At 55.6% G+C, this 17,216-nt stretch overlaps 1 protein-coding gene across 4 annotated transcripts in view; it reads left to right on the top strand.

The window, feature by feature from the left end:
* The window catches only part of Tmprss2 (transmembrane serine protease 2), a 46,362-nt gene that overhangs the window by 8,173 nt on the left and 20,973 nt on the right, over positions 1–17,216 (top strand). For all 4 annotated transcript variants that reach the window (XM_046439134.2, XM_046439133.2, XM_046439135.2 and 1 more), the window contains 6 exons: positions 1,404–1,474; positions 3,597–3,819; positions 8,392–8,478; positions 9,159–9,278; positions 13,010–13,136; positions 14,277–14,387. In XM_046439134.2, coding sequence (XP_046295090.1) covers positions 1,460–1,474; positions 3,597–3,819; positions 8,392–8,478; positions 9,159–9,278; positions 13,010–13,136; positions 14,277–14,387 — 683 coding nt within the window. In that variant the 5' untranslated portion in view covers positions 1,404–1,459. Of the gene's footprint in view, positions 1–1,403; positions 1,475–3,596; positions 3,820–8,391; positions 8,479–9,158; positions 9,279–13,009; positions 13,137–14,276; positions 14,388–17,216 lie in introns of those variants that run through there.

Genomic DNA, 17,216 nt, shown 5'->3' with positions numbered 1-17,216 from the left:
AGGACACTGTCAGTAGAGCAGGAGAAGGGCAGGGGCCTTGCAGTGGGGGGACATTGGGTTCTTTCCCAGCACAAGGGGAAGTGGGAATTTACAGCCCAGAAGCAGGCAGGATCCTAGCAGGAAAGTCACTAAGAGGAGACGAGACTTCAGGTGTGCGGGGTTCTGGCTGAACTGACCCGACAGGCTTCTTGCTGGAGGCAGGCCCGGCTGACCAGACACCCTTTGGGGTGTGGAGGATAAGAAACTGCTCTGGTGTCCAGAGTGATGGTATCCAAGGTGGGGGTTCCTGATAGCCTGACTTAGCAGGGTTCTCGGCTAAAACCACATTTTACCGGGAAGTGCACTGGAGTTGGGGAGCCTGGTAAAGTTGGTTTAGGCAAAGAATCTGTGTCAGTGGAGACTGAAGGAGAATGGAGAATTTTATGCCGACAGCATCTCATGGCTACACGTGAAATGACCACAGCTTTCTCTCACCTACACTAATCTTGAATTTGGTCAAATTAGTTAGCTTCCAGTTTCTTTCTTTTTTGATCTGGGGCAGTAACCGGAGTGGATGTGTTAGTGGAAGCTGTTAGACGGATCTACTTATTAAAACTTGGGAGGGCCTCTGTCACTTACTTAGAGACATCAGATGTGGCCTGCCTGTGGCACTAGGCGGGACCACCTGCTCCATGGCAGCTGGCCCCAGGCAGGCACCCATGGGTGTCCTGCAGGAGGGTGGAGCTGATCGCACCCCCGTCCCTTGGTGCCTGACACGGGGAAGTGCCCACAAGTCTGCACTGAACCCACGACCTAACGGTGTGGGGAGGAGGCACTGAGATTTCAGCCAGGTTCAGTCACCAGCGCCCCCGGAAAGTGACTCTGCCAGGAGCTGCCGGGGTCTTCTCCTCCCTGGTCTGCCTTAACCTCTGCTGGTCTTGATGGCTCTAGAAGTTTCCTTGTGGTGATTCCTACCTGTTTTTATTCCACGGGTTCTTCTTTTGGTAGGTGTGACATGAGGGGAAGGTCATGGTCCCCTGCTGGGAGCCATGTGAGTTCAGTAGGGCTTGGAGGCCTGAGAGGCCTTCCCTGGAGTCTGGGTCCTTCAGTCTGTCCCTCCCTCTTCAAGGTCACGCTTTCTGGGCTGCAGTGTTAAGCTGCTTGCCTGCCCTGCACCCCCTGGCCCCAAGGGCATGTCCGCATCCCAGAGGAGAACCCTGGTTCCCTGAGCCTCTGCATCCACTTGCTGTGTTTGGAGAGGTGCGGAAGAGGCCGTGAAGGTCAGGGATCACGGTCAATGGGCAGAACTTCAGTTTGTTCTGGCAGGAGGTTCCTTTTGCCAGAGTCTTCCAGTTTTTTCTAGATTTATCTTCTGAAAACTAACCTGTATGGAGGCATTACAGTCTTGTAATTTTTTCTTCCAGGTCGTCTTGAACGATCCAGATGCCTACCCTTACCCAATGCTGTTGATAAAATCAGGATGGCTTTAAACTCAGTAAGTGGTTAATCATTACCTCTCTGGCCCTTTCCTGGTCCTCACTCCTCCTGTTATTCCCAAGAGCAGGTGTGGGTCAGCGCTTTTAAGGGCTGCCTGTGGGCCCCCTGTGGCTGTGTGCAGGGCTTTCAAGGCCTTGTCTAGAAAGGCTGAGTTGGGGCAGAGCCCAGAGTTGCCCAGAGGGGTCTGGAAAGCCATTGCTGCTGGGTAGGAGCCCAGGTGCACACCCTGGCTTTGACCTCCCCACTTCCTGCCTTCACAGTTGGTGGGGGGGGGGGGGCGCCAGGTGTGTAGACAGGTGCAGCAGGGTGGGCCAGCAGGTGAGTCCTGGGAAGAGAGCTTCCTGGTGCCCCAGAGACACTTATGTAGGAATGAGGTGCTGGGTGGACTGTCCTTCCTGCCCCTGGGAAACTCTTCCCTGATCTCTGTTCCCAGCAGATCTCACAGGTTCCTATTATGCCTGAAATAAGTGCATTTAGCAAAGACATTATGGTTAGTGGAAATATTTTTCTGAGCCAGGTGCGGTAGTGCACTCCTGTAATCCCAGTAGCTTGTGAGGCTGATGCAGGAGGATCACAAGTTCAAAGCCAGCTTCAGCAATTTAGCGAGATCTAAGCAAATCAGTGAGACCCTGTCTCTAAATAAAATATAAAAAAGGGCTGGAGATGTGGCTCAGTGGTTAAGTGCCCCTGGGTTCCATCCCTGGTACCAAAAAAAAAAAAAAAAAAATTCTGAATCCTCTAGGGAAATATACCTTTATTGGTCTATCCCCCTTTATAGGCTCCTGGTCACTGGTATTCACTTTTTTATTGGACCCCTTTGTAGTGTCAGACCCACTGCACTGGAATCCTCCTGGACTAGGTGCTTGGTGACACGCACCCCCCTGGGTGGAGTGGCATGTTCAATGGTTGGGACTGAGGCCAGCTGCTCTTGGCTGATTTCCATGCCTCTGGTGCCCCCATTTAGGTTAGGGATGGCCCAGACTCTCCATCTCTGTCACTGCTCCGGGTGGAGTATCAATCTTTGGACCTTTGTACGTGGCTTTAGTGGGTTACTAAGCGCAGGTTAACTGGGAGTGGCATCTGCTCCTGTGCTTACAATCACGTTCCCTGAAGGCCCCATTTAAAATTCTAAGCCTTCAGTGGCCTCTGCTGAGGACACCTGTCCTTGGAGGACAACCCCTCTGCTATTCTGTAGCCCAAAGTGACAAGGGGCAGGAGTTGGGGAGGGTTACCTGGGGACCTTGGGACACAGACAAGAGGACAAAGGTGGCATCCAAGGAGAGACCCAGCCATCAGCACTAGAGGGAGTCCCATGTGCCCTGTGTGAGGTGGGTCTTGAGGAGGTGGCTTTGAAGTGGGCCCAGGGGGAAGAGAAGTTTTTTCTGAGAAGATAGACACCAGCTGAAGGCAGGAGCCAGAAACTCGTGGTGTGTCTGGGCCGTTCCTTGGCATTTGTGCATGTGTACACCGGCACCAGAGCTTCTGCTGCAGGGCGGCTGGAGGGTGCGGTGCAGCTCTGGCCTGCCTGGGGAGGTGGTAGGAAGGGGGCAGCTCTGCAGGAGGGGAGGGCAGGAGAGGAGCCCCAGAGTCACCAGCAGAGGCTGCCTTTGGGCAGCTCTGTCCACTCCAACCCTGTTCTGCAAGGGGTGTGCAGAGTGGTGCTTGTGCACCCCCTGGGCTTGGTGCCCAGGTTTCAGAGAGGTGATGGGTACTGAGGCCTGGCAGCAGGCGAGCTCTCAAACCCAAGATGATTAAGCTGAAGATGATTATCACTGGTTCCTAATGTTGCAGCTCCGCGCTCAAGGAGAGGCCCCGAGGAACCACAGGTTGAGGATGTTGGTCCCATGGGTTCTAATCCCACACTTCTGTACATTTTTTTCTGTAAATGTCAGCCACTTTTTCTTTATTGCAAAATAAATAGTAAACAAAACAACATTGACAGCTGAGAATGGTTAGTTTGGAATTGGCATCTGGTTTTTCTAAGTAAACTGGTGTAATTATAGACACCCAGGCATGTCTGCGTGGCCTTGCAGGGCCCCTGGGACTGGGGCCTGAGGCTGTGTACTCAGCCCTTTAGGGTCAGTGACAGCTTGATGTTATTTTTCTTTTCACTTGTTCAGGGGCCGTCCCCGGGCATCGGGCCTTACTATGAAAACCACGGATACCAACCAGAAGCCCTCTACCCATCGCAGCCGGCTGTGGCTCCCAATGTCTACGCTGCGTATCCAGCTCAGTACTACCCGTCCCCGGTGCCCCAGTACACCTCCAGGGTCCCCACGCACGCTTCGACACCTGGCATCTACCGGCAGCCCAAGCCCCCTCCGGGGACAGTGTGTACCACAAGTAGGACCCTTTTTGCATTTTTCTGCCTTCTTAGCAGGCTGTCGCGCCTCCGCCACCGGCCACCTGCCTTTCCCTGTCCTGCCGCTCAGTGCTGCCCACTCCAGGTCTCGCTTCCACCTGAGCGACAGCCACCCCCCTGGGCTCTGCCTCGGGGTCTTTCCCAACCAGCTTCTCCTCGATTCTGGCCTCAGGTTTATTGATGTGTCTGAGAAAATGGTGGCTCCCCCGGGTGGGACTGGCTGCTAGCACAGCAGGTCAAGGTCAAGACGCCCTGTGGCTTGGTGTTCAGGGAAAGTGACCTGGGGGTGGGTGGGGGGTGAGCAGGAGGTCCACCACACCCCACCTCCTCTCCTGGCCTGAAGTCCCAGAGCCCAGGGGCAGAGGGCAGAGGGGGGTGGGCGGCGGGGCGTCTTCTCTGCCCCTGGGTGGAGCCTGGTTCTGGTCTTGGCGTAGGCATCCCTGTCTATACAGCACGCAGAGTGAAAGGGAGATAATGGATGGACTTCCATGCCACCCGCACAGGATCGGGGGCAACACCACCCCCTTCAGTTCAGGGGGCCCTGCCTGCCCTCCCAGGCCTTCCAGCTCCGGTCCAGAGCTGTCACTCTGCCCCTCGCTGGCCTCAGTCACCCCTCACCCTGTGTCTTTCCCTCCCTCCAGCTCTGCCCTGTTCAGCCTGGCATCCCTCCCCTACCACGCCTACCCTGTGCCCCTCTGCCCACAGCAATGTCTGTCGCTGCCCGAAGTCTTCTGGAGGGGGTTGGGTATGTCGAGACCAGTGGTTCTCAAACAGGGGTGACTTTGGCCCTCAGAGGCAGTCGACAGTGTTGCAGAGTTTGGGTCGTTAAAGTAGGGAGGGGACACTACTGGCATCGAGGGTTGGTGCCCGTGCTGCTGCTAAACACCTGCAGTGGGTAGGAGGGTCCCCAAGAGAAAGGGCCACCGGGCCATGGTGTGCCGAGGTGGACAGTGCCCAGGCTTGGGTGCCCGTCATGGAGGTTGGAAGGAAGCCAGGGTGAAGAGGACTGGGCACCTCGGTCGAACCTGCTGACTGTCAAGGGTCAGGGGGCACCAGGTGCCGTGGCCCATGTTGTGACCCCAGCTACTTGGGGGCTGAGGCAGGAGGATCATGAGTTCAAGCCCAGCCTGGGCCACTTACGGAGGCCCTGTCCCTGGTGCGACCCCCAGTAACACACACAGACACACACAAGCCATCGGGCTGTGGGTGAGGTCAGCACCTCCAAAGGTGGTCTCACACCAACAGTGGTTGGCCAGGAGGGCAGAGGGCCCCTGGCCCCCCTCGCCAAATACTCTCACTTTCCAAGGGAGAATCCAGGGGGTGACAGAAAGGGACAGGAGCAGGTTACCTCTTTACGTGTATGTATTTATAGAAACTGTGCCCCATAAACTCAAAAATAATTTAGTAATTTTCTTTCTTTTTTTTCTTTTGTGGTGCTGGGGACTGAACCCAGGGCCTTGTGCAGGCAAGGCGAGCCCTCTACCAATTGAGCTGTATCCCCAACCCAGTAATTTTCTTCGTTTAAAATTTTTACTTATTATTTATTGAACTCACCTTGGTTTTATTTTAAAGATCATGTGATTACATATATCACAAGAGATGATATACATTTTGTAAGAGTCATCTTCAGCTTTGAGACTATTTTCCAAGTGATTTAAGTAGTAACCCAGAAGTACCCCATCTGGAGAACATAGAACCTTGTTTTTGTTTTTTGGGGCTGAGGATAGAGAGCTCAGCTGGTAGAGTACTTGCCTCACATGCACAAGGCCCTGGGTTCAATCCCCAGCACCACACACACACACACACACACACACACACACACACACTTAATGTATTGTTCTAGCAGCAGCCATACAAGTTTCCATTGGCACAGCAGCATGTATACATCTGAAAGACTGTTTGGAAAATCAAAGGTCAACCATCCTGTGATGCAAATAGTTGACTCTGGAAGCTGCAGGGCAGGGCCAGCCACAGGCCGCTCGATAATGATTAATGCAGGTGAATGGTAGGTCCAGCGAACCCTTCCGCAGCAGCCTTTGCAAACCAGGACTGAGGCGAGTCTAGCTGACCTCGCACTGGGGCAAATCCCCATCCAGAGGTAAAGCTGAGGCTTCTGACTGTGCTCGGGTCCCCAGGGAGACCTGGCACATTGCCACCCTCACTGGGAGGTGAAAGACGCCTGGTGTGATGACCCTAACTCACCAGACCAGGGATGAAAGCCAGGGCCTTGTTTTCGTGCCTGCTGGGCAACCACTACCACTGAGCGACACCCCCAGCCTCAGCAAGTTATTTTATCTTAGATACAATGGCATTCAGGGGAGTCATCCAAGGAGAGAAGTGTCCTTGGTCATGGGTCCAAGAGGCCATTTGGAATTTCTCCTGTGAACTTCCTTTGGGCTCTACCCTGCCACCTTGAGGCATGGCCACCTTTAGCCAGATTTTGATTAGATCTTTGTTCGGGCACAGTTCTCAGGCCAGCGGCTTGGGCCGTACCTGTGAGGAGTGCAACTTCCCAGATGTCAATCAGAAATTCTGGTGACTGGGGACGAGATCCTCAGGGAGTTATTAAGTCTGTTACTGCCTGAGAGCCTTTGGAGAATCCGCAGGATGTGATGAGGAGAAGAGAGGAGTGGCTTTGACCCCAGCAGATGGGCCTCTCTGGCTCTCCAACTCTAGAAACTTAATTTCTTGCTCTGACTGACTTTTGGAAGCCCAGGAGCATATAGGTGAGGGCAGCAGGGGACACCGCCTGACCAGCCCGGCAGGGTCTGCTTAAATGCCTTCTTGCTGGGCGCGGTGGCACATGCCTATAATCCTAGCAGCTTGGGAGGATGAGGCGGGAGGATGGAAGGTTTGAAGCCAGCCTCAGCAACTTGGTGAGTCTCTAAGCAACTTAGCAAGACCCTGTCTCAAAATTAAAAACATAAAAGAGGGCTGGGGGTGTGGCTCAGTGGTTAAGTGCCCTTGGATTCAATCCCTGGCACCAAAATGAATGAATGAATGAATAAATAATAGATACCTTCTCATCAAATCTCTCCCACCTCTCTACCTTTCTTTCAAAGAAAGCTTCTGGGAGCTCCAGAGTCTGAGGTTGCATGCCACATGGAAACTGCTGGAGGTGACAGGCTGGGCACTCTTCTTAGCCCAGCATAAGGGACAGATGTCTGAGGCAGGGTGCTTTCATGGTATTTGTCACTATGTTAGGATTTTTTTTTTTTTGGTGCCAGAAGTGCTTAACCACTGAACCACATTTCCAGCCCCTTTTATATTTTATTTAGAGATAGGTTCCCACTGAATTGCTTAGGGCCTCGCTAAATTGCTGAGGTTGGCCTTAAACTCATGATCCTCCTGCCTCAGCTTCTGGAGTCCCTGGGATTACAGGCGTGCGCCACTGAGCCCGACTGTTCCAAACTCTGAAGCGAACTTTGGTTCACACCTCTGACAAAAAATGCCCTCTTTTTGTTTTGTCCAGAGTAAACTGCTGACCTTCTTCAAATTACTTTATTCTTAGCTGCAGTGGGCCTTTATTCTGCCCTTGGACCAAAGGGTGTAAGCTGGTGCTGTGTGATGGGCACTTTCAGTAGTGATGGGGTTGTTCTATGCCTGCCCTGTCCAGTATGGTAGCCACTGGCCACGTGTGACTACTAAGTGCTTGGAGTTACATACTTTTATTTAATTCCATTTAAATTTAATGAACTAAAACATAAGAAGCCACAGGCAGCGGGAAGCTGTCTAATGGGAGAGGTGGTGCACACGATCAGCTCTCCAAACAGCCTTGGGGAAGACCTGTTCCTCTGCCCTGGGTGCCTCTCCTGGGACCATGACAGTGGGGGACACTGTCACATGGCTCAGGCTCCTCATTACTGAAATGAGGTGCTTTTCCCATTCATCATTGGCCTAGTTGAAGACCCTTTTTAGGGAGCAGAGCTTTTGAGGCTGGGGTGGGATTCATTCACCAGAGGTTCTGCTCTCCAAAAAGCCAGGCCCCCGAGACACATTGTTCTTGCAACGTCAACTCACATTTTTAAGTGTATAAAACCCACTATTTCTTAGGCTGGGAGTGTCTCTTAGTGGCAGAAAGCTTGCCAGCATGTGTGGGGCTCCTGAGCAGCATAGAAACAAGAGAGAAGAAACAGGGCTCCCTCCTCGGGTGGTCAGGCGGCCCTGACTGAGCTCGGTCCAACTTTGGTTTTTGATCTTACGACAGTGGGAAGGTAAACCTGTGAAGCCGTCTGCTGTTCCCTGCCCAGGGTTCAATAAATTGCACGGGATATTCAATGTTCCATTAGAAATGGGCTTTGGGTCACGTGGTTTCGTCCAGCCGTAGGCTGATGAAGGTGTTTGGAGTGCATTTAAGGCGGATGAGGCCCAGCCAGTCGGTGGGCAGGTCTGTGTGTCAAATGTACTGTCACCTTGAGCCACTCCAGCCGGAGGGAGGGCCTGGCAGGCTCCACGTGGCCCTGGTGCTGGTGGAGGAACGTCAGGACTAGGACGTGCTGGGGGAGGCGGGAGGGTCAGTGCTCACCAGGTGTCTTGCTTTCTCTTTTCTGCAGGGGCCAAGAAAGTACTGTGTGTCACTCTTGTCCTCGGGACCTTCCTTGTGGTCACTGTTATAGCTGCTGTCCTGGTCTGGAAGTTCTGTAAGTTCAGAGAACCCCCTGGGCCGGCTGCCACCTCTCAGCCATGGCTCCTACAGTCCTGGGCACAGGGTGACCCTGCTGCCTGGGCTGGGGAGGCCTCAAGGCCCCTCCGAGACTGTGGCCTGGACCTTCCTTCTCATCGTTTGTTCCTGGGAGCAGCCCATCTCATGGGTCCCACCTTGCTGTGGGCTTCCTCTTAGCCTGTGGGTCACGGCGATCCCGGGCCATTTCTGTAGTTTGGACACACCACAGGAGGAACAGTTAGAATTTGCCAGAGCAAGGTGGCACCAGCTCTGTGAGCACAGCTGGCCCCCTCCTTGGGGCCATCCCTGGTCACTATATTCACTGGGTAACAGTGGCTGCTCTAGAGCAGCCCCGCCCCGTACCCTGGGCAGCAGAGTGTCTGTCTCTGCCTTTACCCTGGAGCAGTGGAGACATGGGGGCTTTGTGGGTCCCTGAAGTCCCCTGGGAGGGTCCTTCCCATCGGCCTTGTGGACATGCCATACCCAGCCCTAATTCCTTTTGTGCATGCTGGTGACAAGGACACATTCCCTACTTACTAAAAATTGGGGGAGTTATTTTTTTTTTATTCATGGGCTCAAGGGGGGATGATGGCGCTCCATGAGGTCCCCTTGGTCCTCAGCTGACGGTCTCCTTCCTGCCTCGGTTTCCTCTGCTAGTGGAGAACAAGTGCTCCGTGTCCGAGATGGAGTGTGGCTCCTCAGGGACCTGCGTCAGCCCCTCCTTCTGGTGTGATGGCATCGCGCACTGCCCCAACGGCGAGGACGAGAACCAATGTGGTGAGTGGCTCTGGCCCTGGGAAACAGCAGCTCTGCCTGGGCAAGGGGTGACCAGCCAGCTCTGTCCCCGTCTTGAGGATGAGCCTGGCCTCAGAAGGGCTGTACTCGTGGTCCAGCGTCACACAGCAGGGTGGGAGGTCCGTGGCAGGGCCCGGGAGACTGCCTTCAAACCCATGTGCTCGCAAATGAATGCCACAGGGCCGCAGTGAAAAGCCCAGAAGCTGCTTAAAATATGAAGTTGGGGGTCACTGTGTGGCTTTAAGACAAGCTGCCTTTAAAGTCTTTTCTTTTGTCACAGCATGAGCACTTGGGTTTGCTTTATTTTCCATTGTTGGTCTGTCGATTGACAAGTTAAAGCCGTGCCACATTCACGGTGTACAGTGGGCTGCTGTGGCGTAGGGACACCTGCAGAATGGCTGCCCAGGCTACCCAACAGGCATCACCTTGTGGGGTACTCACCTTTTTTGCGGGGAGATCTCTTAAGATCTGCTCTCAGTGATTTTCAAACACACGACCTTCTGCCAACCTGAGTTGCCAGGTTGCCCTCTAGAGCTCTCGAAGGGGCTTCTCCTGTCTAATAGAGGCCATGTCTCCTTTGGCCAGCGTCTCCCCCCCGCCCCAGCCTGTGGCGACTGTCACGGTGCGTTCTGCTCCCCTGAGCGCGACTTCCTCACCCATGCACAAGTGAGAACAGCGTGTGGCTTCTTGTACTGGCGTCTCGCACAGCCGGCTGCCCTTCCCCTCAAGGCTGCTTGGGGCCTGCCAAGTCCTTTACCCGTCCATCTCCTGGTGGACGTGGGTAGGTTGCACGTGTGGGTGTGGTGCACGGGGCAGTGCTGGACGAAGGTGTGGCCGTCTCTCCCCTGGACCTGGGCCCTGGTTCACAGAGTAGTTCTGCTGATGCTCTTTCGAGGTGCCCAGCAGCTTCCCCGCGGCCCTTCCTGTTGGCGCTCACGCGGGCGGGAGCGAGGGCTTCTTTCCTCGCCTGGCTGTTGGCCCCGTCATCTTCCTCTTCTTCCTCTTTGGTGACAGCTGTTCTCACGGCAGCAAGGTGACATCTCACTGTGGTTTTAAGCTGAGACTCTCTATCTCCTGTTGATTCGTGGAGGTGGGTTCAAGGGCGGTTGGTGGCTGCCTGAGTGTGAGGGTCAGAGCTCCAGCCCACGGTGCTCGTCTCTGCGGGCCTCTCCAGGTGCCGTGGCACCGAGGTGTGCTGCTGCCGCTCCCAGGGTTCCTGTTCTGGGTTGAATGAGTGGGCAGGGAGACCGAGGCGTGGTCTCTTCCGACGCCATGTCTCCTGGGCTCTGCAGTGGGTGCAGCGCTGCCTCATTTCCCCAGAAGGGCTGCCTCCTCCCCCTTTAGGAGAGGGAAGGAAGGCTCTTGGTGGAAGGTGGGCTCTCTGGCTCCAGCCGCAGCAGCAGTGCCCCAGGCCTGCCAGCACACGCAGGACATGGGACGCCGGCCGGGGCTCCGCGTGCTGCCGTGTGTGGCTCCTCCCTGCCATTGTCCTAGTTCCACGTGGACTTCTCATTGGGAGAAGACGGCTGCACCGTCCTGCTCCTAGAGCAGGTGGTTCTCACCACGGGTCAGCTCTGACCTGGAAGGATGCCCCAACCCCACGCTCGGAGCTTTCTGTGCAAGGTGCGCGTGTAAGTGTGTCAGCAGTGGTCAGCTCTCGCCCTTGCTGTCCCTCCAGTCTTCCTGGGAATGTCGGAAGAGAAACTGAAGAGTGGCAGCGGCGACTGTAGCTAGCAGCAAATATGGTGCCCTTGGGACGGGCTCAGGGGGCAGGTCTCAGTGTTCTCAGCACGAAAGAGAAAAGGAGACGGCCATGGGGCGAGGGGCGTGGGGGTCTGAGCACTGCTGGTGACCCTCTCACGGCAGACACGGGAATCCAGTCCTCACGGTGCACCCCGGAACACACTCAGTGTTTGTCCTTTAGACCTTGGTAAAGCTGGAAAAATCCCTAGTTCCTAAAAGGAAGAGCAACAGACAAACTGGAGGCTTGTCCGGCTCCCCCTCTCCTGCTGTGGCTCCTGCTGTGGCTCCTGCTGGTCCGCATGTGGACGCAGCGGCTGGGGGAGGGAGCAGCCTGGGACCCCCAGGAGGCGGGACCCTCACGTCTCCCTCACGCTCTGCAGGGCCAGCTCCACCTTTACCTGTGGAGCTACGTTAGGTCCAGTTCCTTCTAAGGAACCCGTGACTTCATTCTCCGGGCAGCGTTGGGCTCACAGAAGGCCCAGCGGGAAACAGGTGGTGACTGAGTCCAGGACTCGCCCCACAGCATGTGGGTTTCCATGGAAGCACAGTGCGGCGTGCTGGTCACGGTGGCGTCCTCCAGAATAGGCTGCCCTGGGGTCGAGCCCTGGAAGCTCTGGCCTCATTGGTCTCTGGCTCTGCCCTTCGGGATTGTCCTGGGCCCAGGAGCTTGAGGCTTTTTCAGATGGGCTCCCTGCACTGAGCGCTGCGTCCAAGTCTCCTTTGAGGCTCAATGGCCACTTTCTGTTTGTGAGGAACAGTGTCACGTCGGAGTGGACACCACACTGGGCACGTCTTTACTGCGCACCTGGAGCGGTGACTTGCTGGGTCTCATGCAGCACTGTCCTCAGGGTTGTTCCTGGTGACCCACGACCCACCCAGCAGTCCTTGTTTTCTCACGAGATTCCACCCCACCAAGCGCTCCCAGGGCTCCAGGTGTGGCCACTCCAGGGGGGATGGGCCAGACAGGGGAGGGCTTCCACTGCAAGGCCAAGGTCATTTTGACAAAACGTCCATTAATCTGGAGGCATTTAAAGTGCCCTAGATGCCAGGTCCTTGTTGCCACACTGGGTGCTCTGCAGAGCCCAGGGCCTGGACACCAAGAGGTCAGCTAGTTCCTTAAAGAACACTTAATTTTCACCCTCTGTCTTATTTATTTATTTATTTTGGGGCCATCAGGGATTGAACCCAGGGGCACTGGACCACTGAGCCATATCCCCAAAACTATTTTGTATTTTATTTAGAGACAGGGTCTCACTGAGTTGCTTAACGCCTCACTTTTTGCTGAGGCTGACTTTGAACTTGTAATCCTCCTGCCTCAGCCTCCCAAGCCACTGGGATTACAGGCGTGGGCCACTGCGCCCAGCTTATTTCTTTATTTTTAAGCCCAGTTTTATTGAGCTGTAGTTCACAATCATCTTCGTGAGGTGGACAGTGCACGGGTGTTTACACATCTGCAGCTGTGTGCGCCGTGGTCCACCACAGAGGATCCACCATCGATGGAGAACGTGGTTCCTGGGCTCCTGCCGCCCCCTGCCCTCCTTCCTCCCACTCTGAGGGGCTGGCTTTCCTAGACTCCTTCTCCGCGTGATTGCTCCTAGCGGTCTCAGGCGATCTCTGGGCCGTTAGGACTGGCCTCTTATGCAGGGCACTGCCTTCAGGGTCGCCCACGCGGCGGCAGGGTCACAGCTTCCTTCCCATCTGCAGCAGATGACAGTCCGCCGCACACTTTGGGCCCGCCCTGTTTCCTCCCTTGGTGGACACTGGGCTGTCCCCTTTGGGCTGTGCGGCAGTGAGCACTTACGTGAGTCTGTGTCTGAACACCCCGTCCAGTTCTCTTGCGTAGAATTGTGGCCCCCTTCGTGAGTGCCCGAGGAGAGCTGCCCCGGGGCAGGTGGCGGGACGCGGGTGGCAGGGGATCACCTTGGTCGGTGCCGTTGCCCAGGACCCAGGAGAGCTCTCTTCTCACGCAGTTCGCCTCTACGGACCCAACTTCATCCTCCAGGTCTACTCGCCAGAGCGGAAGGCCTGGCACCCCGTGTGCCAGGATGATTGGAATGAGAACTTCGCCAGGGCGGCCTGCAAGGACATGGGCTACAAGTGAGTCTGGTGCTTCCGGGGGCGGCCCCACGTGGAGATAGTGAGCAACGGCAGAGACTTAGGACAGACTGTCTCCGCCTCCTGAGAAGGTGCTGGAGACCATGGTCACCTCCCGAAGCTGGTCCATGTATGGGGAGGTGGACCTGGGCCTCCAGAGCTCGCCCGCCCCTGTGTCTAGTGAGCCCGGCCCATGGCCACCGCCTCAGCTGCCTGGCCGCTGTAGACCCTGCGACTCAGGAATGATCCCAGGGGCCGTAGTGCCCGGGCAGGGGTGCAGGCTGAGGGCCTTGGGTGGCTCTTTTCTGGAGGAGACGCTCAGCCTCCGCAGACTCTGCTTGGCTCTCCTCTCCGGGTGGGAGCCGGCTGCAGCAGCGGCCAGGAGGGCTGGACTGGCGGTGGCCTGGCTGATCCTAGGCAGCTCTCACTGCCTGGGGGGAGCCACTGAGGGCTTTAGTCAGGAGGGAGTGTCCCAGGCTGGGACTCCCGGCCAGGGGCTCAGCAACATGGCCAGGTGTCTTAGTGTTCTCAGCTGCTGTAACAGAATAGCTGAGCCTGGGTAATTGTACAGAGCAGAGGGTTATTTTGGCTCGGAAGTGTGACCATGGTGCTCCATGGTGCCGGCACCTGGAGAGGGCTTGGGCCAGTTGACCTCTGGGTGGGAAAGCGGATGGGCAAGTGTGCTCCTGTGAGAGAGAGGGTGACACAGAGGCTGGGATTGGTCCCCAACAGCCACCCTCAGGAGGAGTAACCCCCTCCCCCAGTAGGCATCAGTCCCTTTGCAAGGGAGGATTTTGACTCACATGCCCCTTCGAGGTCCCACCTCCCCTGGACACTTACCCCAGGGACACATCTCAACATGGGCTTGGAGGAGATGGACCACATAGCTGTATCCCTGGGGAGGCAGGGCGGCCCTCGGGGCGGGGAAGGCTCTGTGCTCTGTGGCCACCTTCTCTTCCCGGGGAGCCTGTGTGGCCCTCCGCAGTCCTAGGGTATGTCCTCTGCCAGTTTTCAGAGCGAGGTCCCATGTGGCAGGAAGGTGCCACCTCTGCCGGCGGACGGCTTGGAAGAAGTGCTGCCTGGGATGAGGACTTCTAAAGGCTTCTGAAGTGACCGCTGTTTAAATAGCCTTTTGTTTTTTAGGAACAGCTTTTATTCCACGCGGGGGATCGTGGACGACAGCGGTGCCGCGAGCTTCATGAAGCTGAACACGAGTGCTGGCACCGTCGATCTCTATAAAAAGCTCTACCACAGGTGTTTTTCCCTTGTCGCGGGTGGTGATGAGGACAGGGGACCCCTGGACATCACTGTCCCAAGTTGATTTCTTTAAGCTGCTGTTCTGGATGTGGATGAGTTCCGCACTGGGAGGAGTTTGGAAGCTAAGCAGGACAGGCTGCTCTCAGCAGCTCCAGATTTGTTCTTGGGAAGAGACTGACACTTATTTGCCATTTTGTTTGTGACCTCTGCTGTCTGCCCTGTTATTGGTAGTTGACTTTTTTTCATTCTTCAGGTACCAGAGGTGTACGTACATATGCTAGGGAATATGCATCTGTTACCTTTTTGTTACTATAACAAGACACTTGAGGCAGACTACTTTATAAAGACTGGAGATTTAATTTGGCTCATGTCTCTAGAAGTAGAAGGTCCAAACAGTGTGGCACAGGCACTGGCAAGGGCACCTTGGACCACATCACCTCATGAGGGGAGCACCTGTCTTGTGGGTCTCCTTCCACTTCCTTATACAGCCACCAGGTTTAAAGCAATGACCTCATCTAATCTAAGCTTTCCAAGGGCCCCATCTTTAAACACCATAGTTGGATTAAGTTCCTGCCCTCTTAATGCCACTAACGTAAGACTCCAGATGAGTCTGGGGACAGATCACATTTAGTCCATAGGTAGGAATCCACGAGAATAACATCTCAGGGTCGGGTCCGTCACAGCAGGGGCCTGGCACAGGTGGCTAGTTCCATTTGGCAAATATTTCCCGCACCCCAAGGCTAAGCTGTGACCCTGCGCAGGTCACGGTGGGTGCCATGGGTGGCAGGGAGCTCCAGGCCAGTCACTGACAGCGGCTGCACTGGCCAGGAGGGCAGGGAGGGACTGGCCACCCCTCTGCCAGTCCCCTGCAGGCCCCTGCTCTTGTCAGAACACTTGTCATCCTGGAGGGTGCAGTGTGCTTTGCACATGAGGTTTCTCACCCCCAGGTCCTGTCACTTGTCCCCAGGGGTTTACTGTCACCTAGGCTCCAGCTCCGAGGTGACCCACTTCTCCTTGTGTGGAGGTGGGCACTGGTGTGTGTTGCTGGTGGCTCTGTCCAAGGTGGGGTGGGGCGCTGACCTCTGCCGCAGCCTCACTGTCCTGGGACCAGGGCAGGGCTGCGCCTGCAGGCCAGGTGGACCGTCCACACAGCGGGGCCAAACACAGCTGCCTGCTCTGCACATGCCGGCGGTTCTTTGTGTTCCTCCCTTACATGGAAGTCAGGCAGCCAAGAAAAGCCAGGCACCCGGGGGCGGGCAGAGCAGGGGAGGGGAGAAGCTGCCGTCCCTTGGCAAGAGCCCTGGGAACTCGCAAGGTGGCTGCCAGGCTTGGAGGGAAGAAGAGAAGGTCATTGTCTAGAGTGTCACCTGTCGGCACGGCAGGCTCAGGTGGGGTCCCTCACAGCTGCCCATGATGCTTGAGTCTCCAGGGTAGCTCCTTGCCAGGGTCTCCTGAATAACTGCGGCGTTCCCAGGTGCTGCTGGCTGTCGTGGCACCCGTGGACATTAGGGTCCTCAGGCAGCATCTCCCTCCAGCAGGAGTCTGCCTCTGTGCGGCCTCTCTGGTGCCTCACAGCTGGGGAGGCCCTGGAACACAGCTGTTGTGGCCAGGGCACCCAGCGGGCACCTGGGTGGCTCTAGGCTGGGGCAGTGCCAGGCAATGTGGGATTCGGGGACGTGCTGCCTTTGGTGCAGTTCTCCAAGGGAGCTGGAACGCACGAGGCTCAGGCTGTGTCGGTGACACTGTGGCTGCCAGCCTCCCGAGGCTGGCTCATGTGTGTGCCTTGGGCAAGGTCCCTGCCGCGTCTAGACAAATCATGGCATGGGTGAGTGTCTTGCTCCGTGTCCATGAGAGTGGTCTGGTCACTGGAAAACAGATTTTGTCCAATGGAACCCACACCCAGTGGTCAGTGCTGGCGCAGCTCTGGTGTCCCGGCCTGAGGCCCCCTCCTCAGTGTATGGGGACTGTTCTCTATTGGACAGGGATGGAAGGCACCCCTTCTTTCTTTGTCGTTCATAACCAAGGACGTTGACTCTGGACAAGTGGCTCTTTCCTTCTACCAGGCCGAGCATTGGTCATATTGCCTTCGGCACACACGGTGTCACCATCTGAAGGCACGTTTCCCAGTGAATAGCCTCCTGTCACTAGCAGGTGGCCTGGGTTCCAAGGACAAAAGGGACACCATCACTTCCGCGGGCCTCCCCTCCCGGCCAGCTGGATTGGCCCTGCACGTTGAGTACCTTTGTCTGAGAAGCTTGGCACCACAAATAATTCACATTTCAGATTTTCCAGTTGGAATCTTTGCATGTCTGCAGTGATCCACTTGAGGACGGGGTCAAAGTCTCGTCACAAAACCATGGAGTTGTCTGTGTCTTGTGCACATAGGCTGAGGGTGATTTGAGGTGACAGTTTTGATAGGCCTGCATTGGACAGTGACCCATCACATGGGGTCAGATGCCGAGGAATTTTCCACTGTGCTCCCAAGTAGTTGTTTGAAAAGGTTCTAATTTGGAGCATTTCTGATTTCAGTTTTCAAATGAGGGATGCTCAATCTGCATGATTGTTATTTTTCCAGTGAGAAATTTAGGAACAGGAGGTTTAAGGAACTTGCTCAGTATTGAACAGCTGAGATTTGACCTGGTACTTTGACTCAGTGGCACCCTTTTTTAAATTGTCCCTTTTATAGATCTAGTTGTCTTTCTGAAGCCTTCAGGGGTGGACACTTTTGTTCTGGGGAGACAGGAGAGACAACAGGGGGAGGAAATCTCATTTCTGAGTATTTGCGAGCCAGGCATCTCCTCCTTTATCAGCTGACAGAATTCCCCT

This window comes from Marmota monax, unplaced genomic scaffold (genome assembly GCF_021218885.2).
Source record: "Marmota monax isolate L192 unplaced genomic scaffold, Marmota_monax_Labrador192_F-V1.1 WCK01_AAM20220418_F8-fsc00125, whole genome shotgun sequence".
NCBI lineage: Eukaryota > Metazoa > Chordata > Mammalia > Rodentia > Sciuridae > Marmota > Marmota monax.
This window is presented reverse-complemented; position numbering and strand designations above follow the sequence as displayed.